The following is a 21579-nucleotide window of genomic DNA, read 5'->3' as shown; positions in this document are numbered from 1 at the left end:
AACCATGTATGAATAAGACAGGAGAAAACTAAAATGCTAATCCTGCAAAAGGCAAAGCACAGTTCAGTGGGCACAGAACACCACCGGTTCCCACTGAACTCACAGCAGAGGAAGGTGCTGTCATCTTGCAGGTCTGCATAGTGAATATTTGTCCTTTTCACGTCCTCAATTCTGATTAAAAAGTCAAAACTACACAGAAAGGAAGTCACAGCAAGCATTCTATATATAAACAGACTGTATCCACATAGTTTATTTCTCACAGTTCTCCTGACAATTGAACATTATTTAAGAACATACTGTATACACAGATAAGAAGAAACATACAAAATGTTTTAAATGATGCACAACAAAATCCAGCAGTATAAAAGAATGCATGTGAACCCTTGCTCACTGCTCAGGCTAAATTTAATCACTGTTTAAATAGTAATAAAAATACAATCTTTCATGGATCTTGTGCAGACTACAAAAGAGGAAAAATTATTACCATATATATGATTTATATTAGGCAGTTTTCTTTGATGAGTTGCACTAACAACTCCAAATACAGAGGCAGAAGGCTGTGTATTTTATTTTAAAGGAGTTAATGTTGAGTATTAGAGACTTTACACAGTTACTACCACTGGCACTTTTCACCATATTTTGTACACATCACATGATCATCTTATATAACATTACATTTAAAAAATATATCTGAGTGATAATTTTATAACATTCACACACCATGAGCTGGTTAAGGAAGCAATGCCACAGTTGCCTCCTATAGTGCTTCACTGTTGGTAAATAGAGTTCATCGTGGTTTAAAAATAAAAAACAAAAAAAAAAATTGAAAGTCAATGTGATTAAGCAGCTCCGATTTAATAAAGGCCTGTAACCAACCATCGCTGAGACAGTGAGCATTTTTTAGAGTACATCCTAGAAGCAAACACTGTCATTGGTTAAAACCTTGCCTAAAGAAGTCAGTTACTGTGCTGAAAACTATTTCACAACAAAACTGCAAGCTACTAAACTGTTTTTTATATAAATACTTCATCTCCTCTGGATCTCATTATAACCAAGTTCTTCAATGCCTTTGGAATTTACTCTATCTTCAATGTGTGCTCTCATTTCTGGCTCACCCTTTTGTATGTTTTTCTTTTGTGTTTAGATTCACCACCTAAAAATGACTAATGTGGTGAAAGAAAAGTCTCCCAGTGAAACCTTCTGCACACTAGGAATGTTCAGCTGCTGTTCAGTGATCTAGGACCATGACAGCTCAAAGCTGTAGTTTGACAAGTACACCCAGGAAGCTGTCATGCTGTGAGCGACATTTCAGGGAAAGCAGACAGTCTTTCCAAAATGTGCACAGTATTAACAATGATGCCATTGTTATTTTTCAAATAGTATAGTAAGCCCAAGATTGTAGATCTGCTTCCCATGTCATCTATTTGCTGGAAAGTAGTTTGGGTCAAGATAATTGTAACTGGTGCCCTGGGACATGCAGTAGTCTCTGTCTAAAAACGTCTCTGCTCTGTAAATAGGTTCTAACTGATGATCCTCCTTATGAATCTCTGTTTCATGCAGACTGCAAGGGAAAGAAAAAGATAACAGTTTAAAAGTTAAATACTTTCTTATTTTTAACTTTCAGAAATACTGATCACATTAACAGGATCATACCAAATTTGACATTGAAAAATTATTTCACAAAATACAATTTCCCCCACTATTTAACAGTACTAAACTGAATCTGTCCACTGCATTGTTATTTTTTAAAAATATTTCTTAAGCACGTCCTAGATGCGTATCTCCCACAAACATACGCTACAGAATCCCACGTTGAGTGAAGTGAAAGATATGTATCCTATGCTTGAGTAGATACCCAACAGCCACTGCAATCAAGCTACACATATACTCATGTTAATTACAAAACACAAGTAGTGAAGAATACTACTCACCAGTCAGAACAAGAGTCACAGAAATCCAAGGACATTTCTTGAGGACAGTCTTGGCAGTGCCACCGAACACCCTGAATAGGTTCAATTCCGCAGTTATCACACTGTGAAGCAGATTGAAGAGTACTGAAGAAAACCAACTGCATTCACTTCAGCCAGTAACAGTATATATCAATACGCCATATATGAAGATGTAGGTTGATTACTGCTTGCATGCACAGCTGAATTCTTCTCCTTGCAGACCATAATGTGTTCATGGGTAAAGTCCTCATACTCGGAGACACGTCCTTCTCCCTGAGGACTGATCAACCTTTCTCTTGGCTTTGCTTCCCACTACCTGAATGCTCCACACATTGACATTGTTCTCCTGCTCAACAAAAGCACACCCAGTCCTGCCTGTAGTCACTGCTTATCCTCATACGGCTGAAAGACGTTTCTGTAGCTTAAGTCCAACCACGTGAAATATCTTAACACAGATCCACTTTCTGTGGATCAGACAGAAGAAAGCAGCGGTGGTTGAAAAGCAACTGGGACAACATATAAAGGAAGAGAAGCCTGAACGTTAAGCTGAATGAGAAAGTAAAAACTATTCCTCTCAGAGTGGGGAATATTAAGTGCAGCTAAATGGAAGAAGAAAAGAAAAACTACAAACAGAAAAAGAAGAGTGAATGAAAAGTTCATGACTTTGGAGAGGAGGAGCAGAAACGCAAAGAGATTTGATTTTAAAAAAAGATAAAACTTAGAAAATAGGACTTTGGGGCAAGAACTTTTCAAAATCTAAACCAGGAAGAGTGCTGTAGGGAAAGGACAGAACAGAAAAGGAAAGAAAAATGTGGAAACAATCTTGTGCTCACTTAGCTTATTCTCCTTCATTTAGGTCATGAAGTGCTCTAAGAGAGCTTCGGGTACCATCTGTGAAACTTACTTGCAGAGTAATTTGCTCCTGAGCATAAACAATCAACTCAAGGTTACAAACACCTTACTAAGAAACTGTCACAACTGTATCCCATGCTTTCACAATGACAGCTTTCAGAGTGTGAGGGCTGACAAGGAGGAAGTTGTAAGCATATTTAGGACTTTTCTCTGAAAATACAGAATTCAATATAATACTACATTATAATAAAAAATAAAAAATCCAGTTTCAGTTATCCCTAGTTCAGAGCCAAAAATAATGGAAACCCTTAGCCCTTCTGTGCTCCAGCTTCCTGCTCCTCTGTGAATCAGAAATAATACCATACCTTTCATTTTATTAAAAAATAGTATTTGCAAGGTATTTTGATATTAAAGCAATGAAAGCCATAAAAAGCCCACATGTGATTCAATAATTCAATATTCAAAGTAGAAATTGAATAATGTGTTCTAATTGAGGCTGAAGGCCATGCAGAACTAAGTGTTCTGAAGAGATGCTTATTAGGTGACTATTGTCCAGACCGTGCACTAAGCAAGGCAGCACTCTTGAGGGAACACTGTATATAATCATGTAATTTCATAGATTATAATGCATAATAAAATCAAATTGGAGTTGCAAAGAAACTTTCAAACTTTTAATGCTTGACAGTATATAATGTCAATTTACTTTTCAGTATTATTTCATATAAAACATTATGCAGAACAAAGTACTTATTTTGTTTTCTAGGAGGCTGCTCTATCTGATCAAATTTTTTTTATTTTTTAATTTTTTTTTTGAACAAAACCACTAACTTGAAGGAGAGAGGAGACAGGCTTAATCACGGTATTTTGAACTGAACTTTAAACTGTATGTTTTTGCATTCTTATATGGATGGTTACCAGAAAATAAATGTAGCTGCCTAATACTTTTAAGAAGACAAATAAGCTGTTCCAACAGAGCAGACAGCAGACAACAAAAATATCTTGCAAACCAGAAAACCTAATTTAGAGAATCTTTCTTTTCATATAGTTTATGACATGGCTGACACTGGGACAACACACCATTTTAACTCTGAGTTTATTTTCTTTATTTCATATTGTTTTACAGAACTGTTTCAACTTCTACAAGCATTATTTGAAAGGAATAAGAAGCTGCTTTTCTCTCTGTAGTGAAAAACAAACAAAACAGTCACTCTCATACTGTCCTTTTGTTGGTCTAAGGTGCAGGACAAAAAAACTCCAAAAATCAGAGAATTATTATCAGGGAATCATTGGCAAGACAGAGCGTAATGCCAAAACAGAATTGTGTGGTGATATAACCTAGTTCTAGTTTTATTTTCATTCTATGAAGAAAAGTTTGCATGATTATTAATTTTCAAGCAGCATTCCATATTCTGTGAAACTTGAGGTACTGGAAAGAATGAATTACCTGAGTTGTACTGATTAAAGATGAGGAAAAGCAGACACTGTGAACAAGAATTATGAAACCACAGTTGGCGTACTAAACAAAGCCTTTTTAGGAAATTCCAACCGTGTTATCTTTGAAAACTTCTCCTGTTACTCAAGAGAGTGCAGAGCATCAGCTTACCTTGAATCCCACGTGCTGCACAAATCCACTCTCTGCATGCATCTGCTGTAGTTTCTGTCTCTTCAGTTTTTTAAACTCTAACAGTTCTTTGTATTCAGGTAACTCACGATATGTTATTGGAATACTCTCTTCATCCTGTTCATGGTTAAAAAAAGAGAATTACTACTTACTTTAGGAATATAACTAGTAATACATATTATTTCACAAATCACTAAGTGTAACTTCTTCTGAGAAGAAGTTGGTAATCTGTTTTGAGACAAATTGGGAAATTATAATTAAAAACACAGCAAAAATGTACACAAAACTAACTTAAATTTTATTCTGTGCTATTAATAATTTATTATTTGCATTATACCAAAACTTTACCATGGTAACAAGTGTCTTCTGGCAAATCGTTTTGCTGTCAGGTGAAGAAGACAGCAGTGCCTAACTTTAAGTTCTATATTTATACTGTTAAGTCCTATATTTATATTTTTAAAAGACCCATAAATCAAGACAGTATCAAGCTTTAGTTATACGTACTTCTCAATCAATAAAGCCAATTTTAACAGTATTAGATTCTCACCTTCAACTGTAAGAATAAAAAATGGTGAGAAATATCATTCCATGATTTTAAGAGCAGAAGTTGCAAACTTATTTCATCTTGTGACCACTCCTAATTCTCTTAACTTCTTCATGCTGCCTTTTAATAGCTTGAGAAAATGGATTTCTATTTTCCCTAAATTAGAAAAAAAGTTTGTATCCTTACAGACAGGTGCATACAACTTGATGAAGACTTATAACACATAATTCTCTTTTTAAATAAGAAACACAATTTCTGATTTTTCTCATTCAATTTTCTTCAACAAAGATTGAAGACCTGTATGTTATGAGAAGACAGAAATTCTCACTCATATTCACAGGACTACTTCAAGATGGCTGTTTAATTCAGCAGCTGAACTTGGTAGATGTCAGATGTCTTCAAAGATGCAAAGTCTGTATGGGCTATACTGGTAGGCATGTTCAGTTATGAAAAAGAATTACAAATAATCGTTCTCTGAATGTAGCCTTATCTCAATTCCCTTTTAAAAATCTGTGAAGCTTGAAATGTCTGCATTATTTAGTAAGTTTACTGAAGGAAAAGAGGGAAAATTGCATGCTCTTTAGTGTTAAGTATTTTTCTAAGGGCCATATAAAATATTTAATTGTAATTCTGAAAATATTTAGAGGACTAGACTGCAAATACTCTGAAAAAAAAAAAAAAAACAACGAAGTTAAATGACAATTCCATTTTGTGATGATAAGCTCTACCTTTTTTCTATTAAAAAAAAAAATTACCTTTTATGCAAAAAAGTTTTACTAAAAAAAAAAAAGCCTGGAATAATATACCTATATATTGAATAAAATATGCTACAACAGCTCCTTGTGTGGACACTTGATTCTGGATTAGTACATTGTATTCTAGAATAATTAGACTATTCACACCATGAAGTGGTTATAACAGAAAGTTAAATTCTCTCTTTTGACAACAGAGGGTCTTCACCTCAGAATAATTAATTCATATTACAGTGATGTTTGAGGAATGGTTTTGCCAATCAACTGGTAATGCCCAGACAAAATCTTCTGTTTTTACAAGGAAACACTACCTGGCACTTGTATTGTGAAGAAGTCAGAGAAAACCTTTCCTATGATTTTCCAGCTACACCAAATATCTTCTTGACCATGTCAATGCACAGTATAGTATTTCTCCCTGAGATACCACCTGTCACTAAGAGACCTGATTTGTTGGACTTGATGATCCCTGAGGGTCTCTTCCAACTTGGATAAAAGCAGACTCCAATATATTCACTCTGATTATAGTTCATGATCTCTTTTTTCTTCTAAGTTGCTTTTATTTTGCATTGATAATGGGGATCTTTCTGATAACTGAGCTCACCTGTGTCTTTCTACATTACTGCAAGCCAGAAATATATCCATCTGGAAATGCTGCACTAGTGAAGAAAGAAAAGATTAAGCCAAATTTGGGGAAAAAAAAAAAGAAAATGGAAAAAAAGAAACCAGGGAGAAGGGGCACACATCCACCATTATCACTGCAAAAAAGTAAAACAGCAATTTCTATCAAAACAATGGAAAAAAATCTTAGTTGCCCCCTATTTACTAGAGTTAGTATTCCACAGGAAAAAAACAAAATGTTTTCAGAAAATGTTAGGAACAGAGAGAATAACAAAAAAAAATAATACAGGACAAAGGACTGTTTGATCAAAAACAGTTCAATTGAGATTAATAATAGTAATAAAAATAATAGTGATCTGCAGCAATTCTAATCTGTATTTTATTTCCCATGCCTTTTAAGATACATACTGGAGTAAAAAAAATTACTGGAAATGCCTGTAGACAAACAAAAAGACCATCACAGAGAGAAGACAAAATATGAGCGAAGATGCAATTTAAGACTGAGCAATAGATAAGGAAATTTAAGAATTTAAGGAAGACTCTGCAGTGCACGTAAGAAAAAAAGTCAGCAAAGTAAAAGAACGGACTTATCCTAGATGGCCTTAATACTTCTATTATGCAACAGGTTTTTCACACACAAGATGGCACTAAGCTCACAAAAAAAAAACATTACAAGTCATGTTCTTTGGTCTAAGCACAGTAAAGCTGCAGTGATTCACACCAGCTGTGAACCTTGTCAAACATATTAGTAGTAGGATACACTACCACTGTACGGATGTATGTAAAACTACAAGAATTTAGACGTGCCTTATTGCATATGATAAATTAGAAACTGGAACAGTGCGTGATGTAATGACACACGGGGACAGGATATCTACCAGAGCCTGATGCTTCACGGCTCAAGTCTGTTAGTTCACGCTTTCAAGCAGGTTGAAAAAAACTCCATAATTAATTCTGCCAGTGAAAGAAGGCAAAAAGCAATGATGCCAACAGAATTCAAATTTTAACAGGACTGTATGCAATGCAACACAGCATCAACTAGAATCACATCTATACAGTTTATGTGATTTTAATCTGATCTTATGTCAGATAACTTTTTGAAACTATATAACTAAAACAATTTAGAAGTTTCACAACAGAACTCTTTATTACTTCTTTTTCTTCCTTTCCGATTTTCCTGCAATTGTGGACCTTTATAGTAATGTGTTTGCAATTCAAAATGGCTCATGAATCTGACTATAATACTTACGTGATATTCATTTTATGACAGATGCTTAATCTTCATATTATTCATTTGAAAAGTTTAGATGAGAGCAAAGAATATATTCTCTGACTTAAATGACATACCGATACTTCCTCTTCTGCTGCAATATCCATATGGCTGTGAAAACTGGATCTGTCATCATCTTCATCCATATAAACTGGAGGCTCATGTGATGTCATAAAAGTTGAAGGTTTGAAAAGATGTTTATTCAAAGGGTGCTGCCGTCTACTCGATGACTACAGTGGAAAAATGGTACATTTTAAAAGACATTACCTGGTTACCATTTAAACAATCTTTATCAAATACAACCTTGTCAAAAAGTCCTTCCTGCACTGAACAACACTGCACCATCTTTCCCAGTATGTTTACTTATACCTCTGTATCACAGCTTTTTATAGCCTCATATTGGAGTTTTTTCCCAATAGGAAGTGAAAGAGACAAACAGTGGAACACTGCTCTAGTAAAAACCTATCAAGAAAGTGCTCACATCATAAAAACCCAACCATCTAAACAAATGAGATAACAGAAAAACAGAAAATAAAACTGCCAAGATTTTAAAGACTGAGAACTTAAGTGCAAAGATATTAATGACTTCCAAATCTCAATGGACACTGCTAGTGTGGGACTAAACAACTAAATGCTTTTGCACACATCTCCGCGCTTGACACATCATCAAATTCTTAGATATTCCAAGAACCCAGTTAATACAAGTCTAGACTCATTTTGTTCAGATTTCTTTTTTAGTCTAGGGAGAGAAAAAGCTATTGGTAAAAGCAGTTCATTCCACCACAAAAGATACTTCTACAAGTTAGGAATAAATGCTCTCCAAAGGTTCTTTTTCATCGCCACTGACTGGAAAAGGAACCCAAGAAATGTCAGAAGAAATAAATTATTCCATTAGCGTGCATCTGAAACCTTTCAAATGTAATGCTGTCTGAAGGTGTAGAATGCACAGCAATTTGAAAGTAGATTACTTAAAGGCACTTAGCCCTTATTATGAATTCCCCATGAAGGAATATTTAATACCAAATAGAAGAATATTTAGTGAATGAAACTGACTCAACTTTTTACTTAGCTCCTTTCCAGACTACCTTTTAGGCATCTTGAATATATTCCATAGCTTAAAAAAAAAACAGCGTGAATCAAAAACTCTAAGCATGAAAAGCATTTGTTTGTCTGTTTTGTAATTATAGAAGAGAGGACTGTCTTGCTCTTTGTCTAGGTTCTGTCATATTCATAAAGCATAATAAATATGTAACATAGTTATTACTTTCTCTTTTATCAAGAACTTGTATTCCAGAGGTTCCTAAAACCAGTTACAAAACCATTTATTTGAAGAGGGATTCAACATGTAACATTATTTTAAAACTGTGTATAGTTTAAAAAGGCAAAGCAATTGTATTGGATGAAATGTAGCTATGTAGACAAAAATACCAAAGGAACTGAGTCTAGTCCCATTTACTTATAAGGAAAGATATGAAGTAATAATGGTTGGAAACTAGTACCTTGTTTATGCAGGAGAATTACAATGCACAGAATAAAAATGAACATTTTGTCTTAAGACTGATGCTGAATCACTTGTGCTGAATTTTTCCACCTGCTTTAAGATCACTGGCTTCCTATGTTTTGCTTCCTTTCTGGTTTCCTTTAAGATATGTGCCAGAACAATTCCATCTATAAAGTTATGCTGTATTTCAGTTTGAGCTGACACAATGATTTACATACTCTGTTAATATAAGGAAAACAGATCCACATAGACTCACAGAATCGTTAAGGATGGAAAAGACCTCTAAGATAATCACGTCAAACCATCATCTACCACCAACACTGTCCATTAAACTGCAACCCTCAGGGCCACATCCCCATGGATGTGGAACACCTCCAAGGTTGGTCATCCCACCACCTCCCCGGGCAGCTGTGTCAGTGCATCTCTGCTTTTACAGAGAAAAAATTTTTTGTAATACACAACCAATATTAGATCTGAAATGTAAGAAAGAAAAACGTATGTCTACACTTATATACTTGCACTATCTCACATGTGGTTATGGCCTACAATTTAACCAAGGATTTGAATTTTTTTTAATCATCATTCTGCTTTTTAACATGATTCTACAATACTACCTATGAGCAGACAGCTAAAAAAGTTGTTTTTCCTTTGGGAAGTCTATTATCAGGATTAAGCTTAAAAGAAGGTGAACTAATGACAGAGTACAAGCATTACACTAAAAAATAAATCATAACTGATGAACTGAATACTGGAGTGCTACATCACTGGTTATGCATTATTTTCACTAGTGGCTGGCAACAGTTAAACAGTAAACTGAAGAATCCTGCATAACTTCGTGTACCATTTATCTGAAGAGACATTACGTCATATGAGTTCAGCAAGATGTTCAAGAATGAAATAGGACTCTCACCTGCCCAGTAACCATTTCAAAGAAGCAGACTAGGTGATCCCTATGGAGAAACCTCCTCGTGTGAAGAATCTCTTTTGACACCAGTATTTACATTAAACATAACAACATTTTTTAGTCCCTCAGAAATGCATACTTGGAATCAGCATCCAATACTTACACATCTCTTACTGGCAGTAAAGCAGATACTGCCATTTATAGTATATGTATATACTCAGAAATCAAAATAAACATGAGCACAGCAAAAGCACAATCCAGGCTTTCAATACCCCCTTGCACTTCCTTTCTGCCACAATATCTTATTCTCTACCGGGAATAACTACAGTCTGATACAATCTCTATTGTAAGTAGACAGCTATGTTAGCAGGCTGAGAAATCAAATCCCCCACATACATTGTTCTTCATCTGTTGTGTAATTATATTTTCTTTTTAACGTGGGTTTCAAATAGAAAATGGAGAAGCTACCTTGCTACAAACTAGGGCACAGTGACCTATTCTTACAATTCAGTCATAAGAATAAAGGTATTACTCACACTGCAAAAAGAGACATAAGTGTTAGAGTTGTTTTACATATAAGCTTAAGAAAAATCTAAGGATTGCTAATGTAGTTTGCAAATGTTAAGAATTTTATAAAATATGGTTTCTGTATTTACTGTGCTGTGTATGTAAGCAGAACAGCATAAAGAACTTTATGGATTGCTGCTCAAATTAGTGAAAAATACAGTTAAGAGTCACATATATACTGATTAAGTGCTCCTATTATTCAGCAAACACAGTGATCTGCTGCCCTGCAGCATTTCTCGTGTTCAGTAATAACAGGCTTCCCAAATAAAATTAAGAGGAAAGAAAAAAAGCGATGGGACTAAGGTTATTTAAAATAGTAAGGTGATATACAGAAAATAAAAGATTGTTTTCAGAAGGAAATTTTCAACCTCTTTTGAAATTAGCCCCCCAGTACAGTAAACTGTACAAGTAATGCACAAGTAATAAATAATACATGAACCTCACTACAGCATTTAAGGTAACAGTATTTGCAGCTGGATTTTTATTTATTTATTTATTTGGTTCTCCTATCAGAATGCAATTTTCCAAGAGATAAAGCAGCAGAATCATGCCTCTGTTTATAGAGTAGAATAGTAGATTAAACTGGTGAAAGTAAAATGGCATTACAATGTTAGACGGCACACTGGAAAGTTTCTGATAAAAGACTCCTTTGCAACATTTTCAGAGAAAACTAGGAGATAACTGGGTGTGTGCAACATTTTAAATCACTATAGATACGCAGTGGCAGATCTTTCTATCAGGCTTGTCTGACAGCAATTCAAGTCCCAAACTTTCAAGAAATTAAGTTTGTAAATGTTTCTTTTTCAGAAACAATGTGGAGCTTACTCTATTCATTATCAGAAAACATCAGACACATCAATGGAAAAAAAAAAAAAAAGTAATGTTATTCTACAAAATGCCATTGTGACAGGCTTTAAACAACCTCTTTAAACATAATGGTAACAGAAACAAAAACAAATATATGCACTGAGACTGCCCTCTTCAAACATCTAGAGTTCTCTTTAGTACCCAAGTGAACGACTTATATCAAAATGTATAACTGGTCAGTGCAAAAAATCTAGAGTCCTCTCTTTTCTTTTGCAAATTAAGAAGATTTCTCAGGATTGTAATTTCTCACCCCTTCCAATATCAAGAAAAACATTACATTTTAATAATTTCTACTAGCTTTCTATTTTAATGGACACACACCACAAATCACAAAAAAACAAAGCAGTTCAGAATTAAGTCTATGCATGTGCTAGCTTAGTATGCTGTTCTACTTAATTTTCTATGGTTTTGTTAATTAAAAGATGATTGTACAATATGAAGTATTTGGCTCCTTATCTTCTACCAGTATAGTTCTCATTATCCTTTTCTAGATCAATTTCAGTAAACTTACAAATGAGGAAAAAAATACACCCAAGACCAATCCTTTGGCCCCGTTAGCTCTGTCTGCAATCTAAACACAGTGTTCTCTTTTCTGACACTTCATCTCCCCAGGATTATTCAATTAACAGGTGTTGATGTGAAATTAGAATAACACCCAATTCATTCTACATTGCTAATGTCAAAATAATAGATCAAGAAATACACTGGTGGAGCTTGCGAGTAAGAAAGTTGTAATCAAGACTAATCAAATCCATTGAAATATTAAGTTTCAATTTGCATGCAAATGTAACAATAAAAATGGAATTTCTGCTGTAATATTGTCTCACCTTTTTTGAGTATAAATATAAATTTGGAGTTCTTCCTGGAACTGGAATACCAGCTTTAGTCAGTTTAATAAAATATTTTTGCACTCTACTGGCGACCTAAAAAAATACCAAAATGCAACAATTGAATGTCAAATGAAATATGACAGGCTTTCACATCAAACTTTTGCCAGTATCACTACACTGGCTCACAATATAAAGACTCCAAACTATCGCTTCCAACACTGCAACAACTACTCTAACTGTTATATTCTGTAATGCTACATTTGTCATATTTCCAGATGCTTTGAAGGCTTTCATATTAAAAAATCATCTTGTTCAAAAATACACAAAGAAATCTATCGAAAACAGCGATAAAGAACTTGAGCAACTTCTTACCTGCTGAAGTTAAACTTTTTCTGTCTTAACAGTAAACAGTAACACATAAATTACACATTGGTACCATATAGAAAGTACTTCCATATTTTATTTATGAAATGAGCTTCACACATTTCAATTTGCCACTATTGAAAAACATAAATACAGACATCACTAGAAATGAAGTAATGTTTTATGCTGAAATACTTAATATTCCTTAATGTGAAAGCACACTAGCTAAACAGAAGAAATTAAAATACTGTAAAAACAAGACAAACATTTTTTCTCCTGGTCAACTGGAGAAATTATGCCATGTGTATAGGGCTGCTGAATCACAGCCTGAATCTCTGATTGATCACCTGAGGTGAGCAATGAGTCAGCCATGGGAGCACAGGTGAAGGCAACTCACCTGTGCTACAGGAAGGGGTGGAGCCTGGCTCCATCTCTCCTAGACCCGTTTAAGAGCTGACTGCCAATGGGAAGGATCTCTCTGGAGATCTGCTCCACTGGAGTCTATTTTGTGAGCCCTGGATAGGGTGAATGACTTTCTTTTCTTACTCCAATATAACAATTACATCAGTCAAGCTCCTGGATATACCATATCACCTCTATATCCATTGATTATACACCGTGTTACTGCAAAAGCTCCTAAAAGTCAGATACAGAAACTCAGTGTCTCCACTTTTGGTTTCCTTTGTGGATGTGGACACCAATATAGAGCCAATTCTTTGGTATGCAAGTATTAAAATGTCTGCCAATTATCAAGATGAGAAATAAATGATTCAAGAGGTGAGAATAAATCCAGATACAAGTTCTTATCACACTTTCTAAACAGCAATAAAAAACATTATCAATGAGAGGGATTACTTCTCAAAGTGTTCTACTTGTTACCTGCTTAGCTGTTCTATTTCCCAGTTCATCAGCTATCTTCTGCCACCTTCGGGACTCTACTTCCTCTGGGGGATACTTCAGAAGCAACTGCTCGAGTTTTTTCTAAATCGAACAAAAAATCAAGAGTTAAAGAAAAACCACCTGTTTTAACATAGGCATGAGTTGTCAAAGTACAAGCATCTACATGTATGTGATTTTAGTTTCTAATTACTAATTAAATATTATTACACAGTTTGTTTTTATTATTATCATGTATGTTATCACTGCTACAAAATAAATAGAAAGGTTTCCCATTACCTGTTCCTCTACAGTCCACAGCTGGTTAAAAGTTTCAGGTTTGGTCTCATCGCAGAGTCGCCCTCTTATCATCTGTTCAAACAGAGTACATAAAATGGAAAAGGTGTTTAGAAAACATATGGCAAGGATACTCTGATCTTCTTCCTACCTAAGTAAAAATCAAATACAGACCAAATAAATCAGGGAAATTTGAAATAAGTTTTGCCTAAATAATAAAAAAAAGTAAACAGATTTCAATACATGCATGAATTTCATGACCAATTTTAACATTTGAGGTAAAAGTTTAAAATATTCACACAGCAGTTTAAAAAGTTATTGTTTTATAAAAATTTCCTTTTGTGATAACTACCTGTGGACGACTGCTTGTAGAACCTTCTGGACCATCACTTAAAGGCAAGACAGAATAAGAAACTGACTCTCCATCCTTCTTGGGATCCAAAGGACTTTTTGGTCTTGCAGGTATACCTACTGGTGGGAACAAAGGAAAGGATTCATTAAATCTCCATCCTCATCTCTTGCTTTTTGTAACATAAGTTTTTTCTCCTTTTACCTTTGTCAAAAATCAGCTTTGCTCTTCTACTGTTACGTTTTCGGTTTTTGAATTCTCTCTCAAAGTTTCCAAGGCTAGTGGTGTATTGGTCCCAGGCAATCTCAGGGAGTTGAACAACTCTCTGAGGATATGGAAGACCCATATCAACCTGAAAAAAGAAAGTAAACATTGAAAAGCAATATTTACTTTAGTTGAATATCCAAACAAATAGCTACAAATCCTAAAAAGTCACGAAAACCTGATGCTGCCTTTTAGCTAGCAGCAAAATTGAAAATCAATATTTTTGAAGTGCCATGCAGCACACAGTTTTTTTTAAAGAGAAAGTATCTTTCAAGAGTAATACACAACAGTGCATATAAAATATGCAGCGGCACGGACAATGATGGCTTATTAAGCATAAGACTTGAAAATGTGTGTTTCACAGTTGAAATAAGGAGTTCCTGACTTCAATTTCTCGTTGCTGTCTATCCGACTTTTGTTCAGACATACTTTTTGCCTAGGATATGTACTTTTCTCAAGATTAAGAAAACACAGGAAACCACAGGACTTCAAGTTTTATCATCTGGTAAACCTAAACACATCCCCTCAAGGAATTCAACATATGTTTTACACTGATTTTGCTGTCTTCTATATAGAACACAACTGTTGCAAGGGTCACCAATGTATTTGACAGTCAAGCTTAAGAGTATCTATTTCCTTCAGACACTCATATGCACCAGATGCTTTCAGCTAGCATTACTACTTCCTACATGATACAACCATTATCAAATGCAACCTCTATTAAGTCTTGCATGCTATAAACTCATCTCAAAATGTAATGGATAATAACCACTGAAACCAATGGGCTTAGAGCAGACCTCTCTAAATCTATGTCTCTACAAGCATAGAGTAAGGGCATAGTAAGGTACCTATTTCATTTTCCACTGAAATGCAAAATATTGCTGCCAGACAAGAAGAGGAGGCATTTGTCACTGGCAGACGTGGGAGTGAAAAGATATTCAACCTTTAAACCTTTTTTAACATCTGTCCGTGTTTTTGTTCTTTTTTTCTTTTCACTTGAAAAGATCCTTGCTTATCAAAATTCATTCTCCTCTATCAAACAATGTTTCAGTTATGTTATCCAGCACTCTTCTAGACATATCTTCCAGAGTTCATTTTGGTTTTATGAACTGTATTTCCTGCTCTTTAAAAATTACCCTACCAAATTCACTCATAGTACAAGACTTAAATTCTCTAATAAGAAAAGTCCCAAATCCTCGATCTGAAGTTTATGACTTGTAGATTTCAGGTTGTCCTAAAATACTCATATTACAATTAGAAATTTTAAAATTACATATCTACACAAGAAAAAAAGGAAATATATCTAATTAAATATTTGAAGCGCTTTCTCTTACAGATTTAATAAGCAAACAACGGGCCATTTTTTGCTCAGCAGAGAAAAGGCTTTAAACTCCTAATGCAAGTTTATAAAGAATTCCAATTTCTACAGATGATGAATCACTAGTTATTTAAAAAAAAAAAAAATCTGAGTAAGACTTAAGAAATGCCCATTGAAATACCTTCTTCTGGAGTCTTTCCACAAATCCAATAGGATCTTTCAGTGCTTCTCTCTGGTGTCTGCCTAAACTTTCAAGGTCTTGAACTGCTTGAGTACGTTGAGCCTCGAGTACAGCAATCGTCTGTAACAGTCTCTGATAACTACAGAGACAAAGGAAAACATCTCACTAAATTTGTCTTTAAGAGTGAACCCCCAAATCTAAATACTAGCCATGATTATCTCCTAGTATCTAACAGATTTAATAGCTTATCTGAAACAGATGATAGGCATTTTTACTGAATTATATAAATAATTGTATCAAAATTATTTTAAGTAGATGAATTTATATAAACCAGTAAAAAAAAACAACAGTATTACTATTACTACTAATACATTGAGTTTTTTTAAACCTAAATCCTATACTAGCTAAAACAATGCTACCAGGGACATGCTTCTTATATTCTCAACAGTTATGCTCTATATTCTTCGCTTACAAAGAAAAAAATGAAAACAAACAAAATGATGCAATTTCACTCACTCCAAAATAAACCACGAATGATTCTACTGCGAAAATTCAACATTGCACTCAACCCCCTACAGAATGTATAAGAATGACTCTTAAAAACTCTGCAGCTAAACATTTCAGAGAAACTTCATTTCAGAGAATAGAATAACCATTTGCAAACGTGACAATAAACCACAGAAAGAAATTCACAAAATAAACGCATACAGGAGAGATTTCTCTAAGAATACAGAAGTTAATTGAAATGTCAGTGTGCCCTCAAATACACCATGCTTGACCCTCACGCAAATCTGATTTTCTGTTTAACAGGTATGTTAAAGATCACTCATATGACTCTCACATCTGCACTCAGTAATGGAGGCTGCCCAGACTGTCTTCTGTAAAGCTAACTTGGGGCAGGAAATCACACCATACAATAACACAGCCTTACAATAAACGAGTAATTCCCTTTATCAGCTTTATAGGTATGGTTGTCCACTTCAGATCACAAACCTGTGATACCTGTGGCTCCTGTTGTTACAAATCACTACATATCAATGCCTTCAGGAAAATGCTTTCTGACATTTAGTATTACAACTACATTTTAGTTCAATGCAAAATGCAACCTAGTGTGTACTAAAATCAGGTAAGATCTCTTTACTACTAAACTATTTCAGTAAAATCTTCTTTCTGTTCCCTTATTGCTAAAGTAAAAAGAATCTTAACTCAATCATTTCCACACACACTATAAAAAAGATCCAGAGGTTTCAGAGCTAATGCAAGATTTTCAATCCACTATATTGGTAGTTGGGTAAGGCTTTAAGTGGAGGGAAGTAAACAGCTTCGAGGCAAAATACAGGCTTCATACCATCAAGTGTATCGGTTTCTGCCCAGACACTGAATCACCCCAGAGAAGGTAATTTTCTTTCCACTTCTGTGTAATAGCTGAAAACACAAACTACAGCCACAAGTTTTTCAGCTTGAAACTAAAGTGCTGAGTTTATTTAAAAACAGCATGATATAAATCTCTTATGGATTTCTTATTTAAATTAGTCCTCACATATTCAGGTTACATTTAATTGACACCTGAAATGCTCATTAAATAACTAGCGAGGTTATTCTTGAACATGCAAAATGATTTCAGAAATAAATTTTGTGATGGTATATGTCAAGATTGGCCTGAAACAACACCGCAGCTCAAGTTGTTATGGGCTCAGAGAAGTAATCACAAAACCTTCACTTAAGTTTTTACCAGTAACTTCTGATTACTGCTTATCTTTGTGCGGGCAACCTCCGTCCACCTCAGGTGCACTGACAGTACTTGTCATGCAGAAGACTGCCCTGTACACTCCAGAGAAGTGAAAGAAAAGCAGGCTAATAAAAAAACTCAGGGAGACGAAGAACGAAAAGCCTTTTCTCTATCATCAAGTAATGCAACTTCTGCTCAACCTTTGGAGCTAACTCCAGTCGTAGCAATGGAGATTCATAAAAATTTGCACTTAAAATGTTGTTACAGTGGCTCAAGAAAAGAAAGGCAGATATTTAATTTCCTTATTTATTCAAATTGTATTTGATTGCTTTCAAAATTGAATGGAAAGAAAATAATCATTATATTCAACACAGTTACATATATACAAGGCAAAAGGCAATCAAATACATTTTACAAATGCTGGTTTTAATGAGGATTCACATGGCACAGAAGAAATCATCTTAATGAGGTGGCCTTCAATAATTAAGTCTGAATGGAAGAAATTGCATTTCGGAGAAGTAACAAACAAAACAAGAATACTGAAAACTAACTACTACTTCTTAAGGCATTCAGGTGACTTCAGTTATCACTGATGAGAAGTTCAATGGCTCACAAACGATTCCACTGGTCTTCATGGAAATACAAAAAATGCTACAACAATGTCAGAATCAATGAGAAGCATTTCACGTGATGCTGATCTGCCATAACATAGCACTTTTATAAAATACTTCAGGAGAGAAGGGGTTTTGAGTAAACATAGTTCACAGTGCTTTTTAATACTTCTGCTGAAGAAATGTATTTACTTCAAGCTACTCCAACTTCTACATTTGTTTTTTAATGAGTGGTTATTTTCTGAAGCACTGGAATCGGAGTGCAGTTTTATTATGTGACTATCAGACCTGTTTAAATGAGGGAAAATGTGCATCTTGGGGTCTTATTTTCCAAAGAAAACACTGAAAATAATCAACATTTTTCACATTGATGTACGTCATATTTACCAAGTACTAAACCATCCTTTTAAATTCCAACACAAGTTTTTAACCAACTGTATAACAGTGCACGAGTCCTGTTTTCATATGTTTGTGCAGGCTTTTGGTTCTGTGATCCCACACAATCGCAAAAGAGCCAAGCATTTCTCTGCAAAAATACTAAGTGAAATAACACACAGTTAGCATTTTCCTGAAGTCTGTCTGTTTCTGGCACAATACTTCTACCATGTTACCAAAAAACAGTGCATGCACATAATTTCCATGACAGTTCCAAACAGCAACAAAAAAGTAGCTAACAATTTCATCACACATCTTGCAGAGTTTTCTTTTTTGTAAATAAACACAACAATTATGACTCAAACTACTTCCTGAAGATGTGAACCACCTCCAAAATCCAAAATCCAAAAAGCCCAGAGAATATAAAGGTATGGGGCACAGAGAGGAGAAAGTTACTGCAACCTGTGTCTCCACTCTGCTGCAGAACTGGGGCACAGCCAGAGAGGCAACCACACAGCCACCATCTCAGAACTGCCCAGCTGCAACTACGTAATTTTCTGCAAAATCTGTGAGGAATTACCATGAAAATCCCACATTCTCTGCTAAAACAAAACAAAGTCATATGAATAAATATCCATTATTTAGGAAAAGTGCAGTCAGTCTAACACCTACCCTGATGGAAGTTACACTTTTCTCAGTTGAAATTACTAAATTTTTAGGATGTAAGCCTGAAGCACAGTTTACTTTGCAGGAAAATTTTCATCCTACACAATGTACTTCCACAACTCATACATGAAATGGCTTAGCAGCAGTCTATACAAGAAGCCGTGTCATTCAGCATATTTAAATAAACTCATGTCAGAGTCAGACGCTAGTTTCTGGTTTTTGAACATTTCTTGAGAGGAAAATATACTCTAAGTCTTAAGTGAATGAGTTTTCTGTGAAACAGCATGAAATGAAGATTTTAATTAATCTGATTCACATCTGCAAACTGGATGAAATTAATGAGTGAGGCTTTTCAGTTAAATTATATTAAAGAAATGTGAAGCATCAGTTTTGTCCTGTTAGACAATGTAAGGAGCAGATGTAAAAGACTGGCAAAGCTTTCACTGAAAACAAACTCCCTACGAAGTTCGAATCCACAAACATTTAGGAACACCTGAGAAAACTGAGCCACGTATGGGTACTGTCTCATCCATAAAAAGGAAGTCCTATTTCAAGTATCTTTATCCAAAGTAAATTTACACATTAACTCATATGCCACAGTGCACTATTAGCTGAGTTTTCATCATGAAATACTGACACATAATTTTAAGGCATTTTCTCATCTTTAAGGTGAAGACAGATGTATTACATCCATTCTTCCCTCATGAAAATAAATGGAACTTATAGAATGAAATCCCTTCAATTCCAAGTTTTAGCCTGTATTTCCTAGCATGAACTACTTTATCTTTTTCAGCATTTGATGACTACATAGCACCCTCAGTGATACAATAAATATTCTCACATTTGCTTATCTTTAAAAGCAGATGTAACTTTGATCACCCCAGTTTCACAGCATTCACACAGGCTATCTTATTACAGACATAGAGATGAGCACTTATCGCTTACCACTTGTTTTCAGTACAATCAATTGTGGATTTTAAACACTTCAGATGCTATCTCAAAGTTACCTCTGTACTCTTTAAATATATTTATCACTGTTAGACTATTAGTGCAAACTTGTATTGTCAAGAACTATCAGTTATCTATCATTCATTGGGAGGCTTTGAGTAAGTCTTTGTTTTAGTGCCATCTACTGGCACTCTAGCAAAATGGATATTAAAATGCTCTATTCAGTTAATCACTTCGGATTTTGGCAGTGTCAGCAGTTCAGAAAAAAATCCTTATCAGACGCTAAAGTAAGAAAGGATTGGTATATTAATCAGGTTTCATTAGAGGACTGAAAACTAATGCAGAAAAAGCAAGTGTACTCTAGTATTAGTCTAAAGTTCTTGAAAATATATTTAGAATTTCCGTTTTAACCCAAGGCAGCTTCCTGGAGAAATTTTCTAGTCAGATCAAACAGAATCTTCTCTTTATAAAATAAAAATAAAAAATGGTGGGTTTTTGTTGTTGTTGTTTGAAGTTTAATTCAGAAACATCAGACAAAGCACCCAGCTTTTAAGCTTCATCTGAAATCTTTGCCAGTGCCGTGATACAGAATTTTAAACAATGTATTTTTTCCTCACAAATTATTCTAATGTCCAGCAGAGATTTTTAAAAGTCCATTACTGCAGTGGGGAAGAATGCTGGGATTCCCAAGTGAGTGCAAGACTTGGAGAACACACCTGGCAGCAACATGGAAGCAAAGAGACTGATGAAGAGTGGCCCTTCTCTGACAGCCTTTCAGAAACAGAAAAGCAGATAATCAATATAGGCATACATCAACTCCTGTCAGGACAAAAGCACCCTTACCTAAAGAAAGCAGCACATAGTAGGTTTTTCCTTACTAATGCTATGATACTATGACTAAGGTAATTGACTTAACGGCCAACTTGGCAATCCATAATTAATTTTTTCTTCTTCTACAACTTGATTTCTTTATATGTACAGTAATTTATTGTACTTTCTATATACATAAATAATATTTCTATTTTAGGGCATTTAAAAGACTTCTGAGATAAATAATAATTAACCTGTATCTCCATTTTATGTAAAAAGCAACAGCAAAGCCTACACACACAAGGCTAGTTTCGCCATGTTTACCCTGGTGGTAGCAATAAAAATTACAATTTCTGAACGCCACGATGAAGAAGTTGTGCTTAAATTAAAATTAAATTAAATTAAATTAATTAAATTAAAACAATATAGAGTCAAGAAGTACAACAAAATAATTCTTTTTAAAGGAAGACTTAAAAAAAAAAAAACAACAACAACAACAAAAAACCCAACAACAAAT

General features: G+C 34.6%; 1 protein-coding gene across 3 annotated transcripts in view; it reads right to left on the bottom strand.

The window, feature by feature from the left end:
• Nucleotides 1–217: 217 nt before the first annotated feature.
• The window catches only part of ZZZ3 (zinc finger ZZ-type containing 3), a 56548-nt gene continuing 35186 nt past the window's right edge, over nt 218–21579 (bottom strand). For 2 of the 3 annotated variants that reach the window (XM_085231567.1, XM_085231568.1), the window contains exons 4-13: nt 15924–16062; nt 14365–14512; nt 14164–14282; nt 13815–13886; nt 13518–13619; nt 12273–12368; nt 7684–7836; nt 4405–4539; nt 1932–2032; nt 218–1561 (exon numbers count right to left, since the gene is read on the bottom strand). In XM_085231567.1, the coding sequence (XP_085087693.1) occupies nt 1417–1561; nt 1932–2032; nt 4405–4539; nt 7684–7836; nt 12273–12368; nt 13518–13619; nt 13815–13886; nt 14164–14282; nt 14365–14512; nt 15924–16062 (1210 nt within the window). In that variant the 3' untranslated portion in view covers nt 218–1416. The remainder of the gene's footprint in view (nt 1562–1931; nt 2033–4404; nt 4540–7683; nt 7837–12272; nt 12369–13517; nt 13620–13814; nt 13887–14163; nt 14283–14364; nt 14513–15923; nt 16063–21579) is intronic. The other variant, XM_085231569.1, reaches the window with a different exon arrangement.

This window comes from Meleagris gallopavo, chromosome 10, assembly GCF_905368555.1.
Source record: "Meleagris gallopavo chromosome 10, MGAL_WU_HG_1.1, whole genome shotgun sequence".
Classification (NCBI taxonomy): domain Eukaryota; kingdom Metazoa; phylum Chordata; class Aves; order Galliformes; family Phasianidae; genus Meleagris; species Meleagris gallopavo.
This window is presented reverse-complemented; position numbering and strand designations above follow the sequence as displayed.